Consider the following 25,768-nt stretch of genomic DNA (forward strand, 5'->3'; position numbering starts at 1 on the left):
CATATCCCAAAAGGACAATCATTTCAAAAAGACAACGACTAGTTTTCTAAAGACTATATATACAAACAGAATAGTGTGAAATTATAAGCAAGCTTTCAACGAGAAAAATTCCTGCTTGACACTCTGAGAAAAGAGCTTAGAAAAAGAAAGAGAAAAAGAAAGAGAAAAAGTCAAGAAAAGCTCTCAGAAAAATACAAGAGTGTGTAAGAAAAGAAAAAGATCATTCTGAGAATCTTCATACGTGCATTCATACTCTGCATATCATTCTGAAGGTTCTATAGGAAAGTATTGTAACTTTCTGATCTCTGTTGTATCCCTTCTCTGTTGAGAGAAGTAGACCTCTGTGAAAGAGGGTGTTTCCCTTCTCTGTTGAGAGAAGTAGACCTCTTGGGAAGAGGGTGTTTCCCTTCTCTGTTGAGAGAAGTAGACCTCTTGGGAAGAGGGTGTTTCCCTTCTCTGTTGAGAGAAGTAGACCTCTGAGGAAGAGGGTGTTGTACTATTTATCCGGTGACTCGGATGTTATAGTGGAAGGCTCAAGTGATTTACTTGGGGACTGGATGTAGGTCAGTAACTCGGCCGAACCAGTATAAATCCTGTGTTTATTGTGTTGTGCCTTATTGCCTTATTTTTTATTTTATCGATCTGCATCGTATTTCACTATTCACCCCCCCTCTAGTGGAATTTCATTTGGTATCAGAGCAGGTTCTGCTGGTTTCGACATAACAAGTCTTCCGGCACAAAAATGGCATCAACTTCTTATGCTCGTGATATTGAAGGTCAACACTCATCTCGCCCTCCTTTTTTTAATGGCATTAACTATGGCTACTGGAAATGTAGAATGACCATATTTCTTAAGTCTGTAGATTTTGCTGTATGAAAAATTGTAGAATGTCCATATTCTTCTCCTACATCAGACTACTCTTCATGGACTGATGAAGAAAGAAAAATGGCAAACTTAAATGCAAAAGCAATGAATGCTCTATATTGTGCCATAGACCAAAATGAATTTAACAGAATATCCATTTGTGATTCTGCTCATGATATTTGGCATTCTCTGGAAGTTATTCATGAGGGAACAAACAGAGTAAAAGAAGCTAAGATCTCATCATTGGTTCGAAAATACGAACTTTTCAAGATGATCAAAGATGAAACCATTACTGAAATGTTCACTAGATTCACCAATATCACCAATGATCTTAAATCTCTGGGAGAAACTCATTCTCAGACTGATAAAGTAAAAAAAATCTTGAGATCTCTCACAACTGATTGGGATAAAAAGACTACAGCTATAGAAGAAGCCCAAGATCTTTCCAAGCTTACTCTGGATGACTTAATAGGCAATCTTATGGCCTATGAAGTCTATATGAAAGAAAGAAGGGAAGAAGAACAACCTACACAGAAAAATCTTGCCTTCCCAACTCTCTCAGAGGATGATGATTCAGAAAAAGATTCTGAAAATGCTCTTCTTACCCGAAGATTCCAACGCTTCATGAGAAAGGACAGGTTTTCCAAAAAGGCTCTACATGCTCAATGGGATGATTCAGAACCATCCACCAGTGAAGAGTCAAGTGATGATGAAGCTGAAACTGCAAACATGTGCTTCATGGTAGAAGAAAGCTCTGTAAGTGAAACTTCTGACTTTTCTTTTGAAGAACTTCAAAATGCTTTTCAAGAACTTTTTGAAGAATCCAGAAAAATAATTCTCAAAAACAAAGTTTTAAAATCCGAGAATTTAGAGCTTTCCCAGAAAAATGAAAAATTCAGTATTGAAAATTCTGAGTTAAAAAAGAAAAATTTTATGCTTACTTCTGAAATCACTTCTACTAGCTTCAAGACTAAAAATCTTCAAGTAGAAATTTCAGAATTAAAAAGTAAAACTGAAAACCTTATGAAAACGGTTTTCAAGTTTACCAAAGGAAAAGAGAACCTGGACAAACTTCTTTCCTCTCAAAATTTCTCTTTTTACAAGAATGATATTAGTTACTCTCATTATAGTAAACCTTCTTGTACGAATCAAAATACCACTTTTGTCAAAGGTTCTATTGAACCTAAGCAAGAGTATTATAATTTCAATTCCATGCACTCCTCTAAGATTATAGATAAACCCAAATCAAAGTGGATATGGGTTCCAAAATCTAACAAAAAAGGACCCGATCGGGTACCAAAAAGAGTTTCTACTTGATCTATTGCAGGTATTGAAAAAGAAGAACAGATGGATATTAGATAGTGGATGTTCAAAACATATAATAGGACATCCAGATCTTTTTGCTGTTCTTCATCAAAAAGGAGGAACCGTCACCTTTGGAGATAACAACAAAGGTTTGATAATTGGTACTGGCAATATTGGTAATATCGATAAACCTCTTATCAAAGACGTTCTCCTTGTTAAAGGTTTAAAACATAATCTCTTAAGCATCAGTCAAATGTGTGACATAGGATATAATGTATGTTTTAAACATGATGCATGCCTCATAGTGGACACAAACGAAAATATTGTTTTAAAAGGTATAAAGAAAAATAATGTATATGAATAATATTATTGAACATTGTCTCATAAGCAAATAATGACTCTCAAAATTTATGGCATATGAGAATGGGACATGTTAACTTTAAATATATCTCTAAAATGGCTAAAAATAACTTGGTTCGTGGGTTACCTAAAATACCATTTAAAAGAGACTATTGTTTTGTGATGCTTGTCAAATTAGGAAAATTGTCAAAATCATCCTTCAAATCAAAGAATGTTGTGTCAAGTAAAAGACCTTTAGAGCTTTTCCACCTGGATCTTTTTTGTCCTTCTAGGGTAGCTTGTCTTAATCATAATAAATATGTTTTTGTCATTATTGATGATTACTCAAGATTCACTTGGGTAATATTTTTGAAAAACAAAAGTAATACGTTTTGTGAAATTGAAATTTTATGAAAAAATTACAATATGAAAAATCCTCTTCAATTGTTAAAATTCATAGTGACCATGGAGGAGAATTTGATAATGATATTTTTTGTAACTTGCATGGTATTTCACATAACTTTGCCTCTCCTAGAGCTGCACCTCAAAATGGTGTAGTAGAAAGAAAGAATAGAATCCCTCAAGAATCTGCCAGAACTATGCTTCAACATAACAATCTTGCTAAATATTTTTGGGCTGAAGCTGTTAATACTGCATGCTATATTTCAATAAGAGTACTAATACTATTGAAGAATCTATGCATGTTAGTTTTAATGAATCTATTGGTCAATCTGTTCATAATAAGACTAATGATGATGATCTTGAAAGTACAGATTTTCTTTTAGATAACACAGCTGAATCTAATAAAGATGATCATCAAAGAACATTTGCTGAAATCAGAGATCATCCTCAAAAGCAGATTTTGGGAGACCTGACCAAGGGGGTTCAAACAAAAGCTCAGTTGGAACATATTGCAAATATGGCCTTCATTTCTCAACTTGAACCTAAAAAGATTGATGAAGCCATCATAGACGAGTTCTGGATGCTAGCAATGACTGAAGAACTTAACCAGTTCCAACGAAATGATGTGTGAGATCTTGTACCAAAACCAAAAGATCATCAAATCATTGGGACAAGATGGATCTTCATAAATAAGCTGGATGAATCAGGTAATGTTGTAAGAAACAAGGCAAGGCTAGTGGCTCAAGGATACAATCAGGAGGAAGGTATTGACTTTGATAAAACATTTGCTCCTGTTGCTAGACTTGAATCTATAAGAATGTTTTTAGCATATGCAAGCTATATGGATTTTAAACTATATCAAATGAATGTTAAAAGTACTTTTCTAAATGGATGAACAAGTTTATATAAAACAACCTCCAGGTTTTAAAATGAACAATTTCCTGATCATGTTTTAAACTAAAATGTGCTTTATATGGATTAAAACAAGCACCTCGTGCGTGATACGAGACTTAAAACTTTTCTATTTTACACTCGAACTAAACACATTCAAATTAGACACCACTTTTTAAGAGAACAAGTCTTAAACAACATAATAAAACTCGAATTCATACCCACTAATCAACAGTTAGCAGACATCTTTACTAAACCATTAAAACATGAAGACTTTACACAAATTAGAAGAGATTTAGGAATATGCAAACTAAGTGACTTATAATTAATCTCACCTACTAAGACTAAAACATCTTATGAGTTCTATTAAATTTTATTTTAATCAGTTTCATTCTAATCGAGTTCTTATATATATATTTTTTACTATTCAAAGTCAAACTATGCTTCTATATTCACGTATACTCTAAATACTCATGAAAACACATTCATCATGACACATTCTTTATGTCTTTCAACTTGTCATCTTTCAAGTACACATCAATAATAACTCATTGTCCTATTTCCTTTTCACTCTTATCCATAAGAAAAATTAATATTAAGTAAAGCTATCATGACTCTGTTCACATCACTCATCTCATAACACCTTTTATCACTTTTGTCTTCTTGTGAAAACCTCTCTTACGATAAGCTATCCGAGATTCAACATGATATTGTGTTCCTCACTTATGTTATTTTTTCAAGTGATATATCCCTTTTCATGACTTCCTTTCCTCCTGTCAAGACACTTCACTAAACTTTATGTTAAATAAATCAAGTGTTTATCCTTCTTATTTTCTTCACCACCTTTTTCAAAATCAAGCTGTCATATTTCACGTAAAATCTTACTACATCATCTGTTATATCATATCCTCAGTACAATCTATTATCGTCCTTTCATCCTTCACACCTTTTATGAAAAATTATTCGAAAAACTTGTCCTTCATTTTTTTATTCTCATAAGTACTATTAGTACCACTTTTTTTCTCTCTCTATCTCATACGAAGTGAGACTCCATCTGTGATCTTTGACCTCTTACAATTTATCTTTTTCAAAAACTATGTCCTTCAAGCAAAACATCAATTCCTATCAATCATAACTTTACTTTATGTCATACATCAAGTGTTTGTTGTCCTTTATGACCACTCTTATCTCTCTACAAATTCGTATCACCCTTCTTTATGTCTACTTTTACTTCTTCCACGTATATCCATAAAAATACTTCTTATATAAGCAGTTATTACTCTTCACTCATGAATATCTTTTTGTCTCATCATCTCTCTTACCACTATTCAAAGTCAAAGTGTGTCTTCTCATATTTACGTATACTCACAAAAATTACAAATATGAAAATACATTAATCATGACACATTTTTTTTAAGTCATTCTTTTCTTTCAAAAATGTCATATCTTTCAAAGTACACATCACATGATCACCCTATGACCTATTTTCATAAAAACTATTTCTATATTAAATAAGCAATCATGACATTTCTTTATCTCTTTCATCTCATATCACTCATTAATTATTTTTGTCCCTATCCATGTCTTATTTGAAAATCCATGTCTGTCATTACTCTCTTCATACGCCCAACTTAAAATTGAGCTTGACCTTATCTCTATTCATCTCTCTCACATGAATTGAGCTCACTTCCTTCTTTACTCTGTCTCAAAACAATGGATCACCCCATGTATTATTTGAAATCCATTTCTTGACTTGTTGTCTTCAACTTACTTCAACCTGGTCTATAATATTAACTCTTCGACTCTGATCCCTCCTTTTTGTCAATGACAAAGGGGGAGAGAAAACTTACCTCTCCTATGTAGGAGAAAAACGTTTAACACTTTATCTCATACACATGAAGCATACACAAACTTTTTTATGTTAATTTTGGTATTTTTTATGATTACTATTTCTATGCATTTTTTATTTCTGATATCATATTTAAATCATCATAATATATATGGCTTAGTGACAGGGGGAGCATATATTGTCATCATCAAAAAGGGGGAGAATGTTGAGAAACTATGTTTTGATGATATATGATAAATATGATATGCTTTCATGATGCATATATATGATACATGATAAATACATGATATGCTTTCATGAGATATGATAAATATGATATGCTTTCATATGTGAAACTGAATATGTTATATTATGACTGGATATGATGTGCTATGTATTTAACGAGTATTTGATGCAAGGTTATTTCACTTAAGAAGAGTGAAGACAACTTGATCAAGTGCAACTATTTGATGCAATCATACTACTTTGAAGAAAAAGCTTGATGGGCCATACACTCATAAAGATTATCCAAGAAGATCGGCTTCCTCAAGATGAAGACTTTTTTCTTCTTTAGAGTCATATGTAACAGAACCTTCAGAAGCATGCATATTTCATATTAGACTATATGCTTTGAAATCATACAAGCCATTTATTTACAAAAAGTTAAGCTTTCATAAAAGGATACGTTATGTATATTGTAGCATTTCAAAACCACCTTTTTGAAACAAATCATTGTACTTCCTACAAGCATTTATGAAAAAGACATTTTGACAAGATATAATAACTCATGATTTCAAAAGCATTAATTGTACTTTCTTACAAGCATTTATGAAAAAGACAACTTGAAAAGATATAAAAGTTAATGATTTCAAATATGAAAGAAAAAGACAAAATGAATTAATTCATAATACACATTTACGTAAGAAATTTTGGTTCATAATACATAAGCATTTATGAAGAAAAGACAAAATGTGAAAAGATGTATTGGTTCATAATACATAAGCATTTATGTAAGAAAAGACAAAATGCATTAGTTCATAATACACAAACATTTACGTAAGAAATTTTGGTTCATAATACATAAACATTTATGTAAGAAAAGATAAATTATGAAAAGATAATACACAAGCATTTATTTGAGAAATGACTATTTGTAATATAAGTATTACTCAAGCATTTAGTGTACTTCACAACCATTCATTTTAGAATTGACGATTTGAGAAAATAAATATTATTTTATTAAAATAAGAAATGACCATTTATTTCTTTAAGCATTAAATGCCACCTCAAAAGCATTTGAGAAATGTCTATTTATTTATAAATAAAACCCACACTCAAGAATGTCGACTTACTCATAAACATTAAATACAAATATAATATATGTTGAAAAGACTTTAGTTACTTTTTTACAAACCCATAGAATGTCGACTTACTCATAAACATTAAATACAAATATAATATATGTTGAAAAGACTTTAGTTACTTTTTTACAAACCCATAGAATGTCGACTTACTCATAAACATAAAATATAAATATAATATGTTTTGAAAAGACTCTAGTTACCTTTTTACAAAACCATAGAATGTCGACTTACTTGAAGTCATCATTCTCCTTGTACAAGCATTAAATACCTCCTGTAAGAAATCCTTGTTAATATCCTTCTCAAAGAATGTCGACTTTCTTGTAGTCCTCATTCTCTCTGAAGACTTTGAAAACCACAACATAAAGAAAACACTTAACATGACTATGTACAAATAAATATCTCAAAGCACTCATTGTACTTACACTCATTTAAAGTAAAGAAGTACTTATGTATCTCAAATCATTAATTAGAATAAAGACAAAACTACACTTCAACGTTCAAAAATACTACAGAACATTTATTATGAGAAAAGACCTAATACAAAGAATAACTCATTCTAAATACACCAACGAATAGTGTACTCCAAAAATGCTTCGTATGGAAAGAAGACTTTTTGAAAAAGCAATATAGTACACTTATCTTTTCACACTAAGTTGTTTTTGAAATGACCTGACTTCTCATATCCCAAAAGGACAATCATTTCAAAAAGACAACGACTAGTTTTCTAAAGACTATATATACAAACAGAATAGTGTGAAATTATAAGCAAGCTTTCAACGAGAAAAATTCCTGCTTGACACTCTGAGAAAAGAGCTTAGAAAAAGAAAGAGAAAAAGAAAGAGAAAAAGTCAAGAAAAGCTCTCAGAAAAATACAAGAGTGTGTAAGAAAAGAAAAAGATCATTCTGAGAATCTTCATACGTGCATTCATACTCTGCATATCATTCTGAAGGTTCTATAGGAAAGTATTGTAACTTTCTGATCTCTGTTGTATCCCTTCTCTGTTGAGAGAAGTAGACCTCTGTGAAAGAGGGTGTTTCCCTTCTCTGTTGAGAGAAGTAGACCTCTTGGGAAGAGGGTGTTTCCCTTCTCTGTTGAGAGAAGTAGACCTCTTGGGAAGAGGGTGTTTCCCTTCTCTGTTGAGAGAAGTAGACCTCTGAGGAAGAGGGTGTTGTACTATTTATCCGGTGACTCGGATGTTATAGTGGAAGGCTCAAGTGATTTACTTGGGGACTGGATGTAGGTCAGTAACTCGGCCGAACCAGTATAAATCCTGTGTTTATTGTGTTGTGCCTTATTGCCTTATTTTTTATTTTATCGATCTGCATCGTATTTCACTATTCACCCCCCCTCTAGTGGAATTTCAGAATTGTATTCATGACCAAGATCTGAGTCACCAGTTTCTCCACCATTAAAATTGTTAGGAAACTATGAGAAAATTAGAGTGAATTTTAAAAGTTTAAAGTGTGCTAAAAACTGTTAAGAAAATGTTGTAAAATTTCAAAAATTTAAGAATATAAAAAATTATGTAAATAATTAAAAAAAATTAAGATTGGATCACTTGCCTTTATATATGCATGCGATTTAAACTACAAGTATTTAAAAAATATAATTTTTTTTCAAATAAAAATAATAAAGAAGCTTTCAAAACAATAAGCTATTTTCAATGTTAAGAATATTGATGGTTTACATGTGCATGCATATAAGAAAATGAATAATACGAGTTAATTATAGGAAAGTAGTATTTATTTGATATTGTGGTTCATTAGTAGTTTTTATTTAAAATTTTTATTATTTTATTAATATTATATATTTTATTATTTTGATTATGAAGCTTACACTCCAATACCTCGAGGCTTACGCCTAGCTTTGTAACAGGCACATTTAACAACCTTGGTTTTAAGTTAGACCTTGCATATGCAATTCACATTAATTTTTTATATAACCGATTGATTGACATCCCTTGATGCATGTCAAGTACAAGACTTTCGTACTAGAGTGCATTAGCAAAGGAATCCAATTTGGTTTATGTTGGTGAATACTTTTTGTTTTTTTTAAGGCAAGCTGGGGTTAGGTGGACCCCTACCAGAACAACAGCCGCTGGATTCGATGCTGGGCCTTAAGCTTGACACAGCCACATGAGATACCACTTCGGTAAAGTGGTGTATGTAGGTGAATGCTTTATGCTGGTGAAGGTATGAAAATATTACCAAGGGGGGCTTCTCCCTAACCCTAAACCCCAGCTTGCGTATTAAAAAAACAAAAAATTTGAAATTGTTGGGGTTGAAATCGTAGGTACTTAAGACATGCAAGTTGCTCAATCTAACTACATGGATGTGTTTATCACCTTTATTCTTTGAAGTGGGCCACTATTTACACATTGTGGGCCATTAATTTTTGAAGTGGGCCACCATTTTTTTAAAGCTTTTGAAAACTCTGCTTACATGTCACAATCATACCATTCAAAACTTATTTTCTGTAATTTGACTGAATTCAATTCCGTTTAGCTTCATTTGACGGATATGGTTTAGATTTTTTTGCTACTGAATCCCACAAATATCCAAATTTGTATACGTGTAAAAACGCAAATCTAGCATGAAGTTTTCGCTACCCTATCCGAATCCTAATCCATTTAGCCCACACTCAATTAGTGAGATATGATCCGAATCTGAACCGTTTACTTCTACCGTATATCGGGCAGCGTGTGGATGTGTAAAATCCAAAGCCTAAGCCTAGCCCGTTCTAGTCTAGGGTCCGAAACCGTTCATCAAGCCTAGCCCAAATGAATCAGGGCAAGAGCTACCCACGGGTTCAGCTCATCTTCTAAAGGAGAAAGACTTGGCCTCCGTGTCCTTGGTGAGACGTACGGACATGCTCGAGCATGGGGTCGTTGCTACTGCCAATATTTTAATAAATTCTTAATAATATTTTATTACATATTAACGACAATTCAATAAAAAAAACATTTTAAATATTAAAATATCAAGAAAACAGTTTCTGATGAAAAATTAAAGAGTTTCGTGTCCTCGTCTCCCAATTTTCAAAAGAAAAAATCGAACTTTCGATTCGGACGCGTGCCCCATGTTATCGTGTCACGTTCAGAAAGACAGGTTGGGTCCCACCGGCGTGGTCCGTCTTCATTTTTGGCTTGGCTAGGACTAAGCTTGGTTCGGGTTGAGCCAGGGCCAGCTCGCATGCCAGCTGGCCCGTCTCTGTCATTCATTTGCTTTCTTTAATTGCTTGAAGTAGACTTAGAGGTCGGGGTCAAGGGCTTGAACTTTGGGTGTCATCTCGGGTCATCCCACAAAGGTAACCTATTTTCAAAGTTTGTTGCAAGCAGCAGTCGTTGGGAAATCCAGCCAACAAGAGGAACGGCAGCAAGATGAGCGTGTTAGGCATAGGGGCATTACCGTCATTTAAAGTTCAACGGAGAATCCTTGGCGTCTAATCCAACCATATAACAGCAGCAGTGACTGAGAGTAGTGTGACAAGTGAAGTGAGTCGGTTGTTGGGTGTCTGTAATTGATCCCCAACTCAGCCTTTTCTCTTTTTCCTCTTTTGCCCCTCTCTTCTCTGTAGCTTTCCCACCACCTTCGCTCTCATTCAGAGAGAGAGAGAGAGAGAGAGTTCTTTGTCTTATTTTGGATTGACGCGTCAATCACTCCACGGAATTCCGCCTACTCAAATTTCGCCTTCGATTGGAATTCCTCTTTTCCGGCGATCTCCGGCCCGTCCGATGCCGAACTTCACGGTAATCCATGTTGCTCGGATCGTGTCAGAGAAGTACGTCTCTCTCCAGCTCTCGGTTTTCTGCGATCTCGGGAGGTGTTTTACTTGCGATTTTTTTCGTTTCTCGTGATCGGATTACGAGAAAGGAGTTCCTGTTTTCCTGTTTGGATTTCTGTTTCGGACGTGAGATTTGAAGCGTTTTCTTGGTTTTTTTCGGCGGGATTTTGCTCTCGCTTTCTTTTTTCACCAGGAGTTTTTTTTTTTTTTTACTTTCCTGGGGTTCTTGATTGTCGATTTTTTGCGTTTGCTCGATTGGGATGGGAGAACAAGGAGGGAATCCGTCGTTTCTCGAGTGGCGGTCTACCGTTCCTTTTCTAAGGGGATGCCTTTTGATTTTGTTGTGATTGTCTTTTGAAGTTCTTTTTCTCTCCAAAAGTCGAACTAAAAAGGATTGCGATTGTTGGAGTGATCGTTGGTTTCCTTATGGTTTTGTATCGGTTTGTTCGTTTGGATTGCTTGAGATATGGATTTGGCTCTCTCTCTCTCAATTTTAGAATTTTGATTTTTTGGGGTTCAAGAAATCGATTACGATTAAAATAAAAAAAGTTACTTCTTTAAATTCCAATACTTTTCTCATTATGAAATTGATGAACGGGGTGCTGTTTCTCGTTGTGAGTATTTCGGCTGATTTTTTGTCTTATTTCTTGGTTTTAGAAAAGTTGCTGTAGCGTCGTGAAGGTTGTTGGTAACATGGAAGTGAAGGGTGGTTCTTGGTCGTTTTTCTTTCCTTCTTGCTTCTTCTTCTTCTTTTAATCGTTGTTGGACCGGATGGGGAACAAGTTAGTTAGGAAGAGGCAAATTGTAGATGACAAGTACACGCGGCCTCAGGGGTTGTATCCGTTGGGCAGAGATGTTGATCACAAGAAGCTGAGGAAGCTCATACTTGAAGCTAAGTTGGCTCCTTGCTACGTAGGTGATGAAGAAGGCGGGTTTGAACTAGAAGAATGCCCAATTTGCTTCCTGGTCTGTAATTTACGTCATTTTTTTAGCTCACTGTCTTGCTTGTTTCACTGTCGTGAAATTTGGATTCTGTTTGTGGGGATGGAATTGGATTGATTTTTTTTGGTGGGGTTGGTTTAATTTTCTTCTGAAATTGCTTTCATAGGTTGGATTGGATTGCTAGGGAATGATGAATGGTGTTTGGCAAATTTGGGAATGTTGTTCAAATATTTAATTGTTTTGATGCTTACTGAAAATGAGAAATGGTGTCATCGTTGATAGCATGTTGGTTAGACATTATTTCTGCGACAATGGATTGTGATGGCTTAACCCTGTTTTTCATATATTCACATCTTGCTTGCTGGTTAGACATTATTTCTGCGACAATGGATTGTGATGGCTTAACCTTGTTTTTCATATTTCCACATCTTGCTTGCTGGTTGAATTAATTGACATGCATTATATGCTTGACTAGTTCGCTCAATTGTTTATATGCTTATTGCTTTGATGTGAGGCGCATATGTTGAGTTCTTACACATAAATAAATTGTACAATTTGGTCACTTCTTTGGACCTAAACAAACTGAAGACTTCTGTTCTTTTCTGTGTCTGCACTCTGCATGTTTATCGTTATACTAGTTTGTTGGATATTCCCAAGGATATGTTCTTATTTCTCATTTTCTCTTGTCCTAGTATTATCCTAGTCTCAACCGTTCAAGATGTTGCACGAAAGGCATATGTACAGGTACTTTTCTGTTGTTTATTTTTCATTTAATCAAATTTGTAACCATTAGAAAGTTTCATGCCTGCTTATGGGAGTCTATCTTGGCAGAGTGTTTTGTACAGATGAAACCTCCACATTCCGCTCTCCCTACACAGTATCCTTCACTTTTTGATCAATTTAATTATGTATACAGTGGCATCCTGTTGAACTGGAAAACAAACAGCCACACTATTGTTAATCCATGAGGTTCTTAACATGAAGGTGTCCTTTCTGCAAAACCTCCAATTATGCTGTAGAATATCGTGGATTCAGGACTAAAGAGGAGAAGGGCAGGGAACAAGTTGTAAGATTCTCTTTATTACTTGACGTTTGTTTTCTTATGTATAAAAAATAGTGGTACTTTTGTGTTGGATAGCTGGTGGTTATTAACATGGATTGTGCAGGGATCTGATTTTATGCCTTTTGCAGTTTCGTTATTGTGAACCTCTATCCTGTTTTTGCCTAGGAAGAGCAAAGGGTTATTGAAGCAAAAATAAGGATGCGACAACAGGAGCTTCTTCATGAAGGAGAAAGGAGTGCTTGAAAGGCAGGAGAGAAGTTTGTTGCCTGGGGAAACTGAACATAGTAATGTCACAAGTAGCTCAATTACAGGTTGGCTCAACTTTTTGTTTTCCTCTCATATTTTACTTAAATTCAGATTATTTTACTTAGATGGAACTTTCTTGCAGTGCCAGTGCCACCATCTATGAGATTTTTTTCTCGAGTTGAAGAAATCATACCATCTCAAGATTCATGTGCAGCATCTCTGATGAGGCAGCCTATCCATGCCAGGCCAAACAGGTCTGAATTATTGGCCTCCGTGTTTTATGCATGCTAATGCGTTACATAAATGGCATTTGTATACTTGATAATCTTTACGTGGTGTGGATTTACATCTTTGGCTCTAATTGTTTCACTGTTTGTAATGAAATATAAATAGTGCACAAATATATGCCACTATGTGGTTACAAGATTACAAGAATGTGCACAAAAGAAACAAGTCTCTTATGGGTCAATACAATCAAGAACATAAGCCACTTATGGGCAAGAACACAACCAAAATAAATATAAATATTATTGAAAAATGCTTAAGAAAAGCATTAAGAAAATATGAGAAAGACTCCCATATTTATGGAGTTTACAAAGAGCTAAAGGGGCTAGCCAACTAGCCATTGGGCTAGTACCAGCTAGATCAGCTGAAAAATATAAAAAATAAAAATTAAATAAAAAGAACAAAAGTGCCCCTAATGGGTACAACCTTTTACCTTAGTTGTCAAAGGCGGTAGGCGAGACTAGGCGGACTAGTCGGTACTTCAATTTTAAAAATTAAAAAATACACAAAATATGTAAATAAACTACTAAAATGAATAACAAACATGTATACAACATAAAATCGATCAACAATAAGCAATGGACAAAACACATGTTGTCGACCATTGTAAAGCAATTATATTAGATAACTTGATAAAAAAAATTATGATAAATAAACAATTGAATAAACAAAACTATGCAACTAACAATATGAATAAGCAATATACAAAAAATAAAATCATGTATACAAAAAAAATTAACAATAGATATAAAATAAGCAATAGACAAATAAGATGAAAAAATAAACAATTGAATAAACAAACCATGCAGCTGACAATGTAAATAAAAGACAACTAAAACAGATAATAACTGAGAAAAACAGAAATATAAAGCAAAAACAGTACACACAAAAACTATACAATATATAGATATACATAATTACATAGTCATATATAATCTATGCTTATAATATGTTAATATATAATTATATATATTTACACAAAACATATATATATATATATATATATATGTGTGTGTGTGTGTGTGTGTGTGAGAGAGAGAGAGAGAGAGAGAGAGAGAGAGATAAAAGGAACAAATATATATATACTACTACTACTACTACTACTATGCTTATTGTGGAATGCCCCAGGTCATCACACGCGTGGAGCAATCTGCATGTTTTTTTTGTTGAAAAAATTGATGCGTGTAGTATATATATAGATATATACTACTGAGCAGTGTTAGTATAGAAAAAATGAAAACCCAGATGAGTCATTCTAAATCTATCATATTAAGAGCCTCTTGAAAACCATACAAAGCTTTCTTAAGTTTAAGAGTTTTACTTTTTTCAATATAAAACCCCAGCGGAAGATCCATATAAACCTCTTTATTTAACTCTCCATTTAGAAAAACATTTTTAACATCAAGTTGGTATATGGGTCACTTTGAATAGATGAAACAATTATAAGTGTTCTAACACCAGTCATTTTAGCTACTAGTGCAAAGGTTTCCTTATAGTCAATTCTATATTCTTAAGAATATCCTTTGGCCACTAACCTAGCTTTATATCTTTCTAGGGTCCCATCATACTTAGTTTTAACCTTGAAAACTCATCCACGTCCTATAGATTTCTTTCCTAAAGGTAATGAAGCTACTTTCCATGTCTTAGCTTTTTTAAGGGTCTTTAGTTCTACATTTGTTGCATCAACCCATTGTCGAAGGTTTTTGACTTCATTATAATGTGATGATTCATAATAGGAATGCAAAGCTATTAAACATGCTCTATAGTTTGGTGTCAACGTGTCATAAGATACAAACCTACTTGGTGGGATAAAGACACGATTGGATCTTCTAAATGGGGTTTCTTCTAGAGTTGCCAGTCGAGGAAGCGGGAGCAAGAAGCGATACAGAAAGCGGAAAGCGAGACACTTTCAAAATTCTAAGAAGTAGGAGCGTGGGATGACTTAGAAGCAAATCAGGAATCGTCTCAAAAGTGGCATAGGAAGGAAGCGAATAGGAAGCGACCTAGGAAGCGAGGGGGAAGAAAAAAAAAAGAAAAAATAATAAAATACAAAAAAAATGAAAAAAGGAGGAAGTGTGCTTCTCAAAATTTTTTGTGCTTCCCAGCGCGTTTCAGAAGCGCGATGTTTCGCGCTTCTGAAACGCGCTTCCCCACTGCATATAACGCTTTCGGTAACTCTGGTTTCTTCTATAAAAGAATTATGTGAATATTTTCTAAAGCACTTAGAGGATTTCTTTGCTCATGCCGGGTAAATATTTGTATGGGTTTATCAACAGTATCATCATTTTTTATTGGTGATTCGACATTCTCATCATTTGGATGCCCATTATTATCATCATCATCTTCATTATCATTCAAACTATTATCACCATTATCATTCAAAGAAACATCACAATAAGTCAATTCTTCTTGTGGTAAGAGATCAAATTGAAAAGTATAATCTACTTCCTCTTTCTCCTTAGTTTTTTCAAGCCCATTTTCATTTTCTAAAAAAGTTATATCCTTAGAAATATACAATTTTTATTTTTAGAGTCAAAACGCCTATAACTTTTTTTGGATTTTTTCATAACCCATGAAGACACATTCGATAGCTTTTGGAGACAATTTCTCTTTTATGTAGAGTACAAAACACTTACAACCAAAAACACATAAATGCTTGAAATCAGGTGTTTTTTCAAATAATTTTTCATATGAAGATACATTTTGTGAGGATGATGAGGGCATTCTATTTATCAAATAGGTTGATGTTAGAGTGGCCTCATCCCAAAAACGTTTTGGAATATCTTTAGAGATAAGTAGTGTCCTAGTGGTTTCTATAATATGATTATGTTTTCTTTCGGTTAGTCCATTTTGTTAAGGAGTTCTAGGACACAATTTTTTATGACAAATCTCATTTTGTTTCAAATAATTTTGAAATTCATTTGATAAATATTCACCACCGAGTCAGATCTAAGGATGAAAATGTTGCTTTGAAATTGATTTTTAACAATCATATGAAAAGAAAGAAAAAATGTCGGATTTGAACTTAAGGAAGTAGATCCACACATATCTAGTGAAGTTATCAATAAATGTAACATAATATGAATAACCTCTTTTTGATATGACCGAAGAAGTTCCCAAAACATCCGAATATACTAATTCAAAAGGTCTTTTAGAGACAAAAGTTCTATTAGGAAATGAAATGAATTTCATATTTCTAAAGATACAATCTTTGCAAATTAAATCTCTTTCATTATAAAATTTTTTTCTAAAAGAGAAAATGTACATCTTTGAATAGCTTGGATATCCAAGTCTTTTATGCCAGGTTTTAATATATTTATCTTGGACATAATTATAAAAAGATTTTGAAGGAAGATTTAAAGAGTTTATGATGCTTAATCTGCTTTCCGATCAGAGATCCTGCACAAAGCAAGCCTTAGATGAGAAGCAGATTTCACATCTATGATAAAAAATTTGAGAAACGGAAAAAAGGTTTAAATTCAATTTTGGAACACAAAAGTTTTGAGAACCTAAAGATCCAATTCTTTTAATTTGCAAAGATGTTCCATCGACAATGGTCTGAAAGCACCTGCTGCAGGATTGGATTCCCGTTCTGAATTGAAGACAAAAGAGAAAGAATCTCTTGGAGCTAGGATCTAGAAATCGAACCGACATAGCTTGAAAATATAGGCTTCTACTCATCAATAGGTACCGAAGCCAGAAGAGTTATAAAAAGTTTTTGAGTTAGTGCATAAATTTGTTAGATTGTTCTCATGAGGTGTCATATGAAAGGAAGTTCCCGAATCATGGATCCAAGAAGACATACCTGAAAGAGATTGAGGCTATCACAACATCCGATGTAGATGAAAATTTGAGTGATTGTTGAAGTGCCTTCGATAGTTGAGCAAGTGAAAAAAAGTTTCCTCCTTTAATCAATTTTTTTCGCTTTGGTGTGGATATTCTTCAACGGAAGCCACCTTGTTCTTGAAGGTATCATTGAACTTGGGACAATTGGGTCTTATGTATCTTGGTTCGTGGCAATGATGACGAATGATTTTCTTATAGCCACCACTGTAGCTATTATTTTCACTATAGTTATTTTATTTCGCAAAGTGTAGAGGCTTGTAAGATTTCACATGGTAGATGGTTGTCGGGTTTAGAAACCACTTACAGTTCATCCCCTACCTTAATCATATCAAGACAAGTTTCTTCTTGATATATTTGGTCTATCACATCTTTCAAAGATAGAGGTTTAGATCTATGGAGGAGAGAAGATCTAACTTGTTTAAATTTAGGCTTAAGCCCATGTTAAAATTGGAAAAAATGTTTTTTTTTTCATTTGTTCTCTTCTTAGCTCTACATCTTCACTAACAACCCACTTGGGTTCAAGAAGAGACAACTTGTTTCATAGAGGAGCTAGTGTCTCTTTGTTTGATGATTCTTATTTTTTCTTGTAAGAAAAATTGCCTTGTCTTTTTGGGTATACATACCCTTCATAAAGAACCATGCCTCATTGTCTTTACGGAATTTAGCAATGTTAGCACATATTTTGAGCTTAACGTTGTTCATAAACTATGCAAGAATTTTTGCATGTTTACTTTTCCAATATTCTACCTTGTATTGATGATCTTCAATAGCTTTAATTTGAGCATCTTCTTCCAAAGCTTTCTCTTGATTTTCTTCCAACTTGGTGAGCTTGAGTTTAGGCTCCGAGATAGTGCCCATCACATATCCCCAAAGCTTCTTTCCTTTGAGGTTATTCTCCATAGCGGATGCCCACATCATGTAGTTGGAACCAATTAGTTTGAATGAGAGATCAATTTTTTGTCCATTCTCTATTTTGTCTTTATAGAAGAGGGAAGAGAGAATGTGGAAGAACACGAAAGAGCATCTCCACTTTGAGTTACTGCAAGCACTACGAATCCATGAATACTTTTGAATGCTTTCTCACAATCATGATTTTTAATGGCCGCTTTCTCAAAGTACCAAGAGCACTATGGCTCTGATACCATGTAATGAAGTATGCAAAAAATGTAAACAAATGCCTCTTAAGGGCTTACAACAACATAATCACAAAGTGCACAAGCACAAGTCCATGATGAGACAATACAAAAACCAGTAATAGCAATACAAAAAGGTAAAAAATACGTTATTATTGAATATATTCTTGAGCATCTAGCATTGAGTCATGAAGAACGGGGAAATACCCTTATTTATACAAGAGGAAAAAGGAGACCCCTTGGGAGCTCCCAATAGAGTTGTTGTGAGCTCCCAAAATGACCATAGAGCCCATGCTCTATTATTAAAAAGAAAAAAAAAACAAAGCAAAAGAATTAAAACTATTCCTAATTACAATATGCAAAAGACTAAAATACCCCTATAGGCCTTTACATATTACAAAAATGTTTAATACTATATATATAAGTATATATGCACACATATATATTTTAACAGGAATGTGAGAAGATTTCAAAAAATCAAGTAATGTCTATGGTGGTTGAGGTTATGACCATGGTTGCCAGTCGAGGAAGCGGGAGCGGGAAGCGAGGCACTTTCAAAATTTTAGGAAGCGGGAAGCATGGGACGACTTAGGAGTGAATCATGAATCGTCTTGGAAGCGAACCGGAAGTAAACCGGAAGCGACCTAGGAAGCGAGGGGGAAGCAAAATAAGAAAAGAAAAAATAAAAACAAAAAAAAGTAAAAAAAAGGGAGAATCGAGGGGGAAGCGCGCTTCCCATAAAAGGGAAACACGCTTCTAAAAAAAACTGCGCTTCCCAACACATTTCGGAAGTGCGACAATTTGTGCTTCGAGGAAGCACACTTTCCAGTTACCTAGGCATTTTCGGTAACTCAGGTTATGACCATGGTTGCCAAACTAGGAAGCAAAAGCGAAAAATGATACGGGAAGCGAGAAGCGAGGCATTTTAAAATTTATAAGAAGCAAGAAGCGAAGAATTAAAAGAAAAAACAATATGAGAATAGAATGAGAACCAAAGTGAAACATAAATAAAAACTAAAATAAAAATTACTATTCTTAAACGTCATGATTTTTTAGTGCAAGAATTAAATTTTTGGCAAAATCTAAAATGATGGCTACCAATTTAAGGAAAGCATGTGAGAAGTGAGTGGGAAGCATGAGAGGAAGCGCATAAAAAACATGAAAATAAGTATGAAAAAACATATAAGAAACATGAACGAAGCATGTGGAAAGTATAGGAGAAGTGTGGGAGAATCGAGATTTCCATCAAGTTTCGGAAGCGAGTTCTCGGGAAATGTGCTTCCCATCTATCTAAGAAGCTTTTGGTAACTCTGACCATGACCCTATGTTGAGCTTCGTGCTAGACTTTGTCATAGTTTTTTGCTTTATTTTGCTCCATGAAACTAAGTGAGCACATTATATAAACAATACCCAAAAATAGGCCTTCAAGTTTAAGGTCGATAGCCCAATTGACATATGAATCTGCTATAATAGTAATGGATGTCTGGTCTAGAGTTATTGAAAATGCCCTTGGGAGTGGGAAAGAGCAAAACGTTGTGCTTCCGAAACATACTAAGAAGCGCACCAAAAAAATTGGAAGTGTGCTTCCCATTTATGGAAAAAGCACTTCTCATTTAGGAGAAGCTTGCTTCCCCCTTTTTTCATTTTTTTTTGTATTTTTATTTTTATTTTTATTTTTATTTTTTTCTCTTTTTTTGCTTCTCCCTCTCTTACCCCTTGCTTCTTAGGTCACTTCTGGTTCGTTTCCTAAGTCGCTTCCGAGACGATTCTTGGTTTGTTTCTAAATCGTCCCATGGCTTCCGCTTCCTAAAATTTTGAAAGTGCCTCGCTTCTCGCTTCCCGCTTCCTCGAGTGGCAACTCTGGTCTGGTTTATATGAAAAAACTAATCTCTTATAGGGAAGGTCCTTTATATATTTAAATATTCTTTTCACAACATGTAGATGAGATGTCCTTGTGTGCACGTGAACATACTTGATTTACGAAAAATACAATGTCAAAATTGGTTAAAGTTAGGTTCTATTCTCCAACTATTCTTCTGAATTACTTGGGACATTCTAATAACTATCCTCATCATCCTTCAAATGAGTCTCTAGCGTCGTGGGAGCTTTAATGGTTTGTGTTCAGTCATACTAGTCCTTTTGAGAAGATCAAGGTCATATTTATGTTGAGTAAAATGTCAAACCTATCTATCCTGAGTATTGCAACTGCTCCAAATCCTTCATTTGAATTGCTCCTGCAATAGCTTTTTAGCAAAATTTATGTAATATTCACTATTTCCACCTATGTCACATAGGTGTGGGTGTGAATGGTGCGACGCGGAAATTTCAAAAAACTTGGGTGTGGGGATGTGTATATGTGTGTACAACATAAAAAAAACTGGGTTAGGTTAACAAAGTCTAGCTTCAGACAAAAATGGATCTCAGTATGGTTAACCACACTTGACAGTATGGAAGCCATGTCTAAGTGTCGTACATGTGGTGACATGGGTGTGCTGCCCTTTTAGAAGTGTCCATGTTACATAGATTTCCAGCTATCACTATCATCAACATATAATAATAGAATGATGGTAAATCTATGCTGGCCTTTTGGAGACAAATAACGAGTAGTCTACATTGCTTTAAACCTATGTCACAGGGACTCGGCAAACTGGGTGCCGCACCCGCATTGACGCAATGCGACGTGGGTGCGGCACCCGGTGCAGTCAACATGACCCTAGGTGCATTGACCGCACCCAGGATCATTTATGTCTAACTTTTGGACTTTATATATATATATATATATATATATATATATATATATATGCCACACTCCCGCACCAGGGGTGGAGCTGGGGGGGGGCAGGACTGGGCTGTAGCCCAGTCCTGCCTCAGAAGCCGGGTCGGACCTGACCCGGATCCGAAACCCGGTAGGGTTTTAAAACAGGGCCCCTGTTACGTATTGTATTCTCTTTCTCTCCCATCTCTCTCTCTCCCTGCTTGCAATAGCCGACGACGCCAGCGGAATCCAGATACGGTCGCCGCCGCTAGTGCTTCTTTTGTTCCCTTTTGGTGTTGGCTTCAGTGTCGGCTTCCGGTGAGTTGCAGAGTTCCTCAGCAAGCCTCGGTCAGTTATCTTCGAATCAAACTCTCTCTCTCTCTAGGTTGATTCTCATCGTCTTTCTTCATTAGTTGAAAACAAAAATCTGTCTTCATCAATTCATTTAACAAAAAGTAATCTTGGAAAAGAGGTTCTTTTAATGTGGGTCATATGAAATAGAGGAACAAATTGAAAAGAACAGTTGGGTCTTTGTTTCGATTTGCCCAGTATCTTATTTGGATTTGGTTGCCACTCACTAAGTACCTAGTGATCTCAGACGTTGAATGTAGATTCATTCTTTTGCATCAGCAACAAGAAAATGGATTCACTGATTATGGTGAACTGGGTTGCTAGGGACCTGTGATCTAGTTCATTTGAACTACTTTTGCATTTTGATGGCTGGACCAGTGAATTCTGTGATCCGGATCTAGCCTTGAACAAAGAGCACTAAAATGTTCACTCTTAACAAGTTTAGTTTCTTTAACATTTTTATCTTTTTTTTTTGGGTGGTTATATTCAAGATACAATGTCTTGGTGAATCTTGACTGAAGAATCAGTACATGATGGTTTTTGCTACCACCACATAATTTGATGCTTTTCATGGCAGTGTTGATCCAAAATTAATTCGTTCTTCTGGTTATTCACTTGGAAAAGTTAAAACATGTAGCCCAATTTCAGGAGATTGCTCTTGTTAACTCGTTTCAAGCTTCTGGATGCTTTAGTGAGTCAATCAGGATGTCATTGTTATGCTTATAAGTGCCTCTTTTTTCTTCTATCTTTAGAACTACATTGATTATTATATCACTTTTGCAATTGATGCACTTAGAAATTTTGTTGAATATTTGTTTTTGGTGGCAATGTCTAATAGGTTCTTATACTCCACATATATCTTCAGATGTGCATTACCAATCTGTAATCAATAGCTGGACATGTTGGTACTTTCTTATTTTGATTTATTTTGTCATAAATAAAATTTATGCATTGTTATGAACTTCAAATTATCGCACCAGTGTTATATATTGCCATTAGATAATGTTTAAGAACTTTATGTTGAGATTGAAAAAGACTGCAGCAGATAGTTTGATTTGTCCATATGAAATAGATTTTTATTAATAATTATAGCCATTTTTTATTTTATTTCAAAAAAAAATTTTCGGGGCCGCTGCCCCCGAACCCCCGACTATCACACCAACTTTTTTTCTACACCCCTGTCCTGCACCCCCGCACCCGCACCCATGTGACAGCTTTAAACAAATCTTTGAGATCTCACAACCTTGCAAAAGCTGTCAAACGAAACCTTTAGGGCTTCTTTGGACCGTAGATTGCTTTCTTAAGACACATGGCTTTGATGTTTGGGTCCCTTTCAGTATATCCTTTGAGTTTGCTCCATATACACTTCTTCATTGCGATCTCCATGGATGGAAGTGTTCCTAACATCCATTTGATGTAAATTCCATTCATATTTGACAGTCAATGAGAGTTCTATGTGGATGGTTTCCATTCATCGAGACTTAGTTGTTTGAAGGCACTAGGCATGACTCTCAATATAGCTGAATATTGTGTTGTTTCTTTAGTGCAATAATCTGTTTGTTCAACTGCTCTTTTATGTGGAATCCGTGTTTAATTCCTTGTTCTTGGAAAAGGAAATAATTATATTTTTATATTCATTGCTTAAATGTTTTGTATTCTTGTTTTTGGCATCAATGCATAGTCTTGCTATGATATGTAGGGATGATGGGTTTGATCTAGATCTAGAGGACATAATGGTTATGGAAACAATCTGGTTATCCATTCAGGTACTCTCTAGGAGCTTTTGCAGATATATACTTTTCTTATAGGAGCTATCGAGTGTGAGCATCTTGAACTGGTATTGAAGTGAGCACTTACAATTATCTTAAGTATCACTAACTTGCAGATACTTTCCATCAACTAATTCACAATGTCTCTATGCTGGATGTTTGTTTCCTCACATTGTTAAATCTAAATAAAAAACATAAAATTGCAAAAGTAAGGACAGAAGAATTTTTTACTTCAAAGCCTTAAAAAATGAATGAAATACAAACATTTTTACCTAAAAAATCGCCTTAATCCACACCCTTAAATGAAAATTGTGTGGAAAGATGTTTCCTTGATGGAAATTGCAAAAGTTCTCTCCCTTTTGCAGGAAATCACTCCCAAATAATTCTCAAGCTCTTTAGGGTGTGTGGATGCCTCTCTCCATACTCCTAAAAAGAGAGTTAGAACCAGACCTAAGAGGCCTTGTATGCTTAAAAAAAATCATCCAATTTTGTATTGTGGTGTATAGCACAATACATGTATTGATATACCCAATGTCAATGTCGGTTTTCCCCTTAGTTACAATATGTATTGTAGTGCATCATACATTACACTATGATACACCATTGGTTAGTGGAGTAAACCTATGCCATTTTTCTTGGATAAGATCAATGTGGTGTTAATTTCTATCCAAAGTATATATGAGCTGATGATAGCCATATCATCCTTTAAAAGTTCGGTGTTAAGATGGCAGTTACACATAACCGTTAACACAAGAAATTTATTACCGGATGCTAACACCATTCAAGATACTGGGGCAAACCCTAGTTATTTTAAGTAATGTGAAATATATAATAGGGCCCTTTAGGCTTCTAAAAGAAATTTGGTTCTTACTGTCACTAAAATAAGAATAAACTTAAACTTCCCTGTTATCAACCATCCCTGTTAAGATTGATGACTGAATTGGCCTTCATAGAATCAAGTATGCTTTCATTGATATCAAAAGATAACAACACTATTGAAGTAATTGGAAGTAATGAGTTAAACATTGTTGGTGATCTTAAGATATTTGAACATTCAAATGGCTTTCACAGCCTTGAAGTGGGTGAACATTCAACAGCTGATCTTGAATTAGAGGAGATGGGGACTTCCTGATTTTTTATTTTAACAGAAATCTCATCCTAAATGACTTCTAAATACTAAGCAGGAGAAACTCCTATCTTATTAGTTCATATGAAAAGTTGGCCTTTGATTGTTAAAGCCTTCACAAAATGGATTCAAACCCTGTTGATGGTCGATCTATACTCCAGCTGCAAAGGCCATTTTAAATACAACATACCCAACACGTCCAATAGCCAGTCAGCCACCGACCACGAATAAGATGAAGGCTTGGTGGCACACCTGATCTAGTCAGAGCCTTCAAATTAATAAAAATAAGGGCGTCATTATATAAATCAGGTCCGTTGTAATGCAGGAGCATGATACTACTCAACGGCCTGTGCCTTTTAGAGAATATGCTCGTTCAAGACCATCGAACTCAGCAGGACAATATACATCATGTGGGTTTTCGCCAAGGGAACCATCTTCATCTGCTGGGCTGGCTTGTGCCATTGCCGCTCTGGCTGAAAGGCAGAATATGGATGCAGAGCAAACTTCAGATGCCAGATCCAATGGGATAGCAGGGTCAAGGCACATCACATTTTCAGAAGGTGAGGCCAGATCAACCACAGGACATTCTATTCAAGAGAGCTGGATTGAGGTGACTCCAGAAAGTGGAAGGGCGCTGTCAACAGATGATGCAGACTGGATGGTGGATTATGGGTTGGTGGTGGCAGAAGCTGGCACTAGCTATGCAAGCAGCAGTGTGCATTCGGTTTCGGATGCTGATTGTTTACCATCCTTGACAAGTTTGGATGTTGCCAGTGACCAATCTCTACAAACACAAGGTGTCCTACCTGAGAGTTTTGAGGAGCAGATGATGCTTGCTATGGCCATTTCTCTGGCCGAGGTCCGAGCCAAACCCAGCTAGCATGGTTCTTGGCGTTACAACGGTCGTTAGCAGCTTCATGAACCAGAGAATCTGAGGGTTTCTCTTGGAAAGAAAAAATAAAAACATGTGGGATACATGAATCGAGATGGAGAAGGGCATGTGATTAGTGGGGACACGATGCAGTAGTCGGAAGTCACTTGGTTCTTTTTTCCTCGTTTTTCTCGGTCTTTTTTCCTTTTCACCCTTTCTACGGAGCTCAAGTTTCTGCATAAAGATGTAAAGAGTATTAATTTCTCAATCGTTCTTTCATCATTTTGATTCACATGATCTCTTTGTTGTACTTCACTAGTGGGAGTAGCAAGTTCTTTTCATTGTCCATATTCTTAAATCCGACAATATGAAAGGTGACCAAGTCTTCTGCTTGGTCATGCTCTACGTGCAATTGACTTGGTCACCTTCCATGTGCAACCAAATTTGCTCTTGTTTTTTTGACCGTTGGGAAATGGTTGGGAATTTTCTGTATATCAGTCTCTGTACACGTTTCCCTTTGTTTTTGGATCTTTAGCAGCCCCATCTTTTTCGACTAGAAGCCTCCAGCGATGTTTCTATATAGCTTCAGAAACCCTCTTCCTT

General features: G+C 35.1%; 1 protein-coding gene across 3 annotated transcripts; it reads left to right on the forward strand.

Moving 5' to 3' along the window:
* The first annotated feature begins 10,472 nt into the window (after positions 1-10,472).
* LOC149836879 (E3 ubiquitin-protein ligase GW2-like) lies at positions 10,473-25,517 on the forward strand. Of its 3 annotated transcripts, none has more exons than XR_016431845.1 (7): positions 10,473-10,775; positions 11,436-11,744; positions 12,413-12,464; positions 12,552-12,597; positions 12,705-12,786; positions 12,949-13,094; positions 13,172-14,063. XR_016431845.1 is itself a non-coding variant. In XM_090005638.1 (7 exons), the coding sequence occupies exons 4-7, from the start codon at positions 13,004-13,006 to the stop codon at positions 25,172-25,174; spliced, it is 825 nt and encodes a 274-aa protein (XP_089861764.1). In that variant the 5' UTR covers positions 11,694-11,744; positions 12,413-12,464; positions 12,552-12,786; positions 12,949-13,003; the 3' UTR covers positions 25,175-25,517. The 3 variants fall into 3 exon arrangements, 2 of the variants coding, with proteins under 2 accessions (XP_089861764.1, XP_089861765.1); XM_090005638.1 differs by lacking the exon at positions 10,473-10,775 and adding exons at positions 23,099-23,165; positions 24,620-25,517 and having other exon boundaries at positions 11,694-11,744; positions 12,552-12,786; positions 13,172-13,283; XM_090005639.1 differs by lacking the exons at positions 10,473-10,775; positions 12,552-12,597 and adding exons at positions 23,099-23,165; positions 24,620-25,517 and having other exon boundaries at positions 11,706-11,744; positions 12,637-12,786; positions 13,172-13,283.
* Positions 25,518-25,768: the final 251 nt, after the last annotated feature.

The sequence above is a fragment of the Nuphar pumila genome, chromosome 5 (assembly GCF_984573655.1).
Source record: "Nuphar pumila chromosome 5, dmNupPumi1.hap1.1, whole genome shotgun sequence".
Classification (NCBI taxonomy): Eukaryota; Viridiplantae; Streptophyta; class Magnoliopsida; order Nymphaeales; family Nymphaeaceae; genus Nuphar; species Nuphar pumila.

Excerpts from the sequence above, each read along its gene's own strand:
- LOC149836879 (XM_090005638.1), top strand. The coding sequence starts at position 13,004 with ATGAAGGAGAAAGGAGTGCTTGAAAGGCAGGAGAGAAGTTTGTTGCCT. Across the intron at positions 13,284-23,098 it reads ATCCATGCCAGGCCAAACAG|GGATGATGGGTTTGATCTAG; the intron begins GTCTGAATTATT and ends TATGATATGTAG. Across the intron at positions 23,166-24,619 it reads CAATCTGGTTATCCATTCAG|GAGCATGATACTACTCAACG; the intron begins GTACTCTCTAGG and ends GTTGTAATGCAG.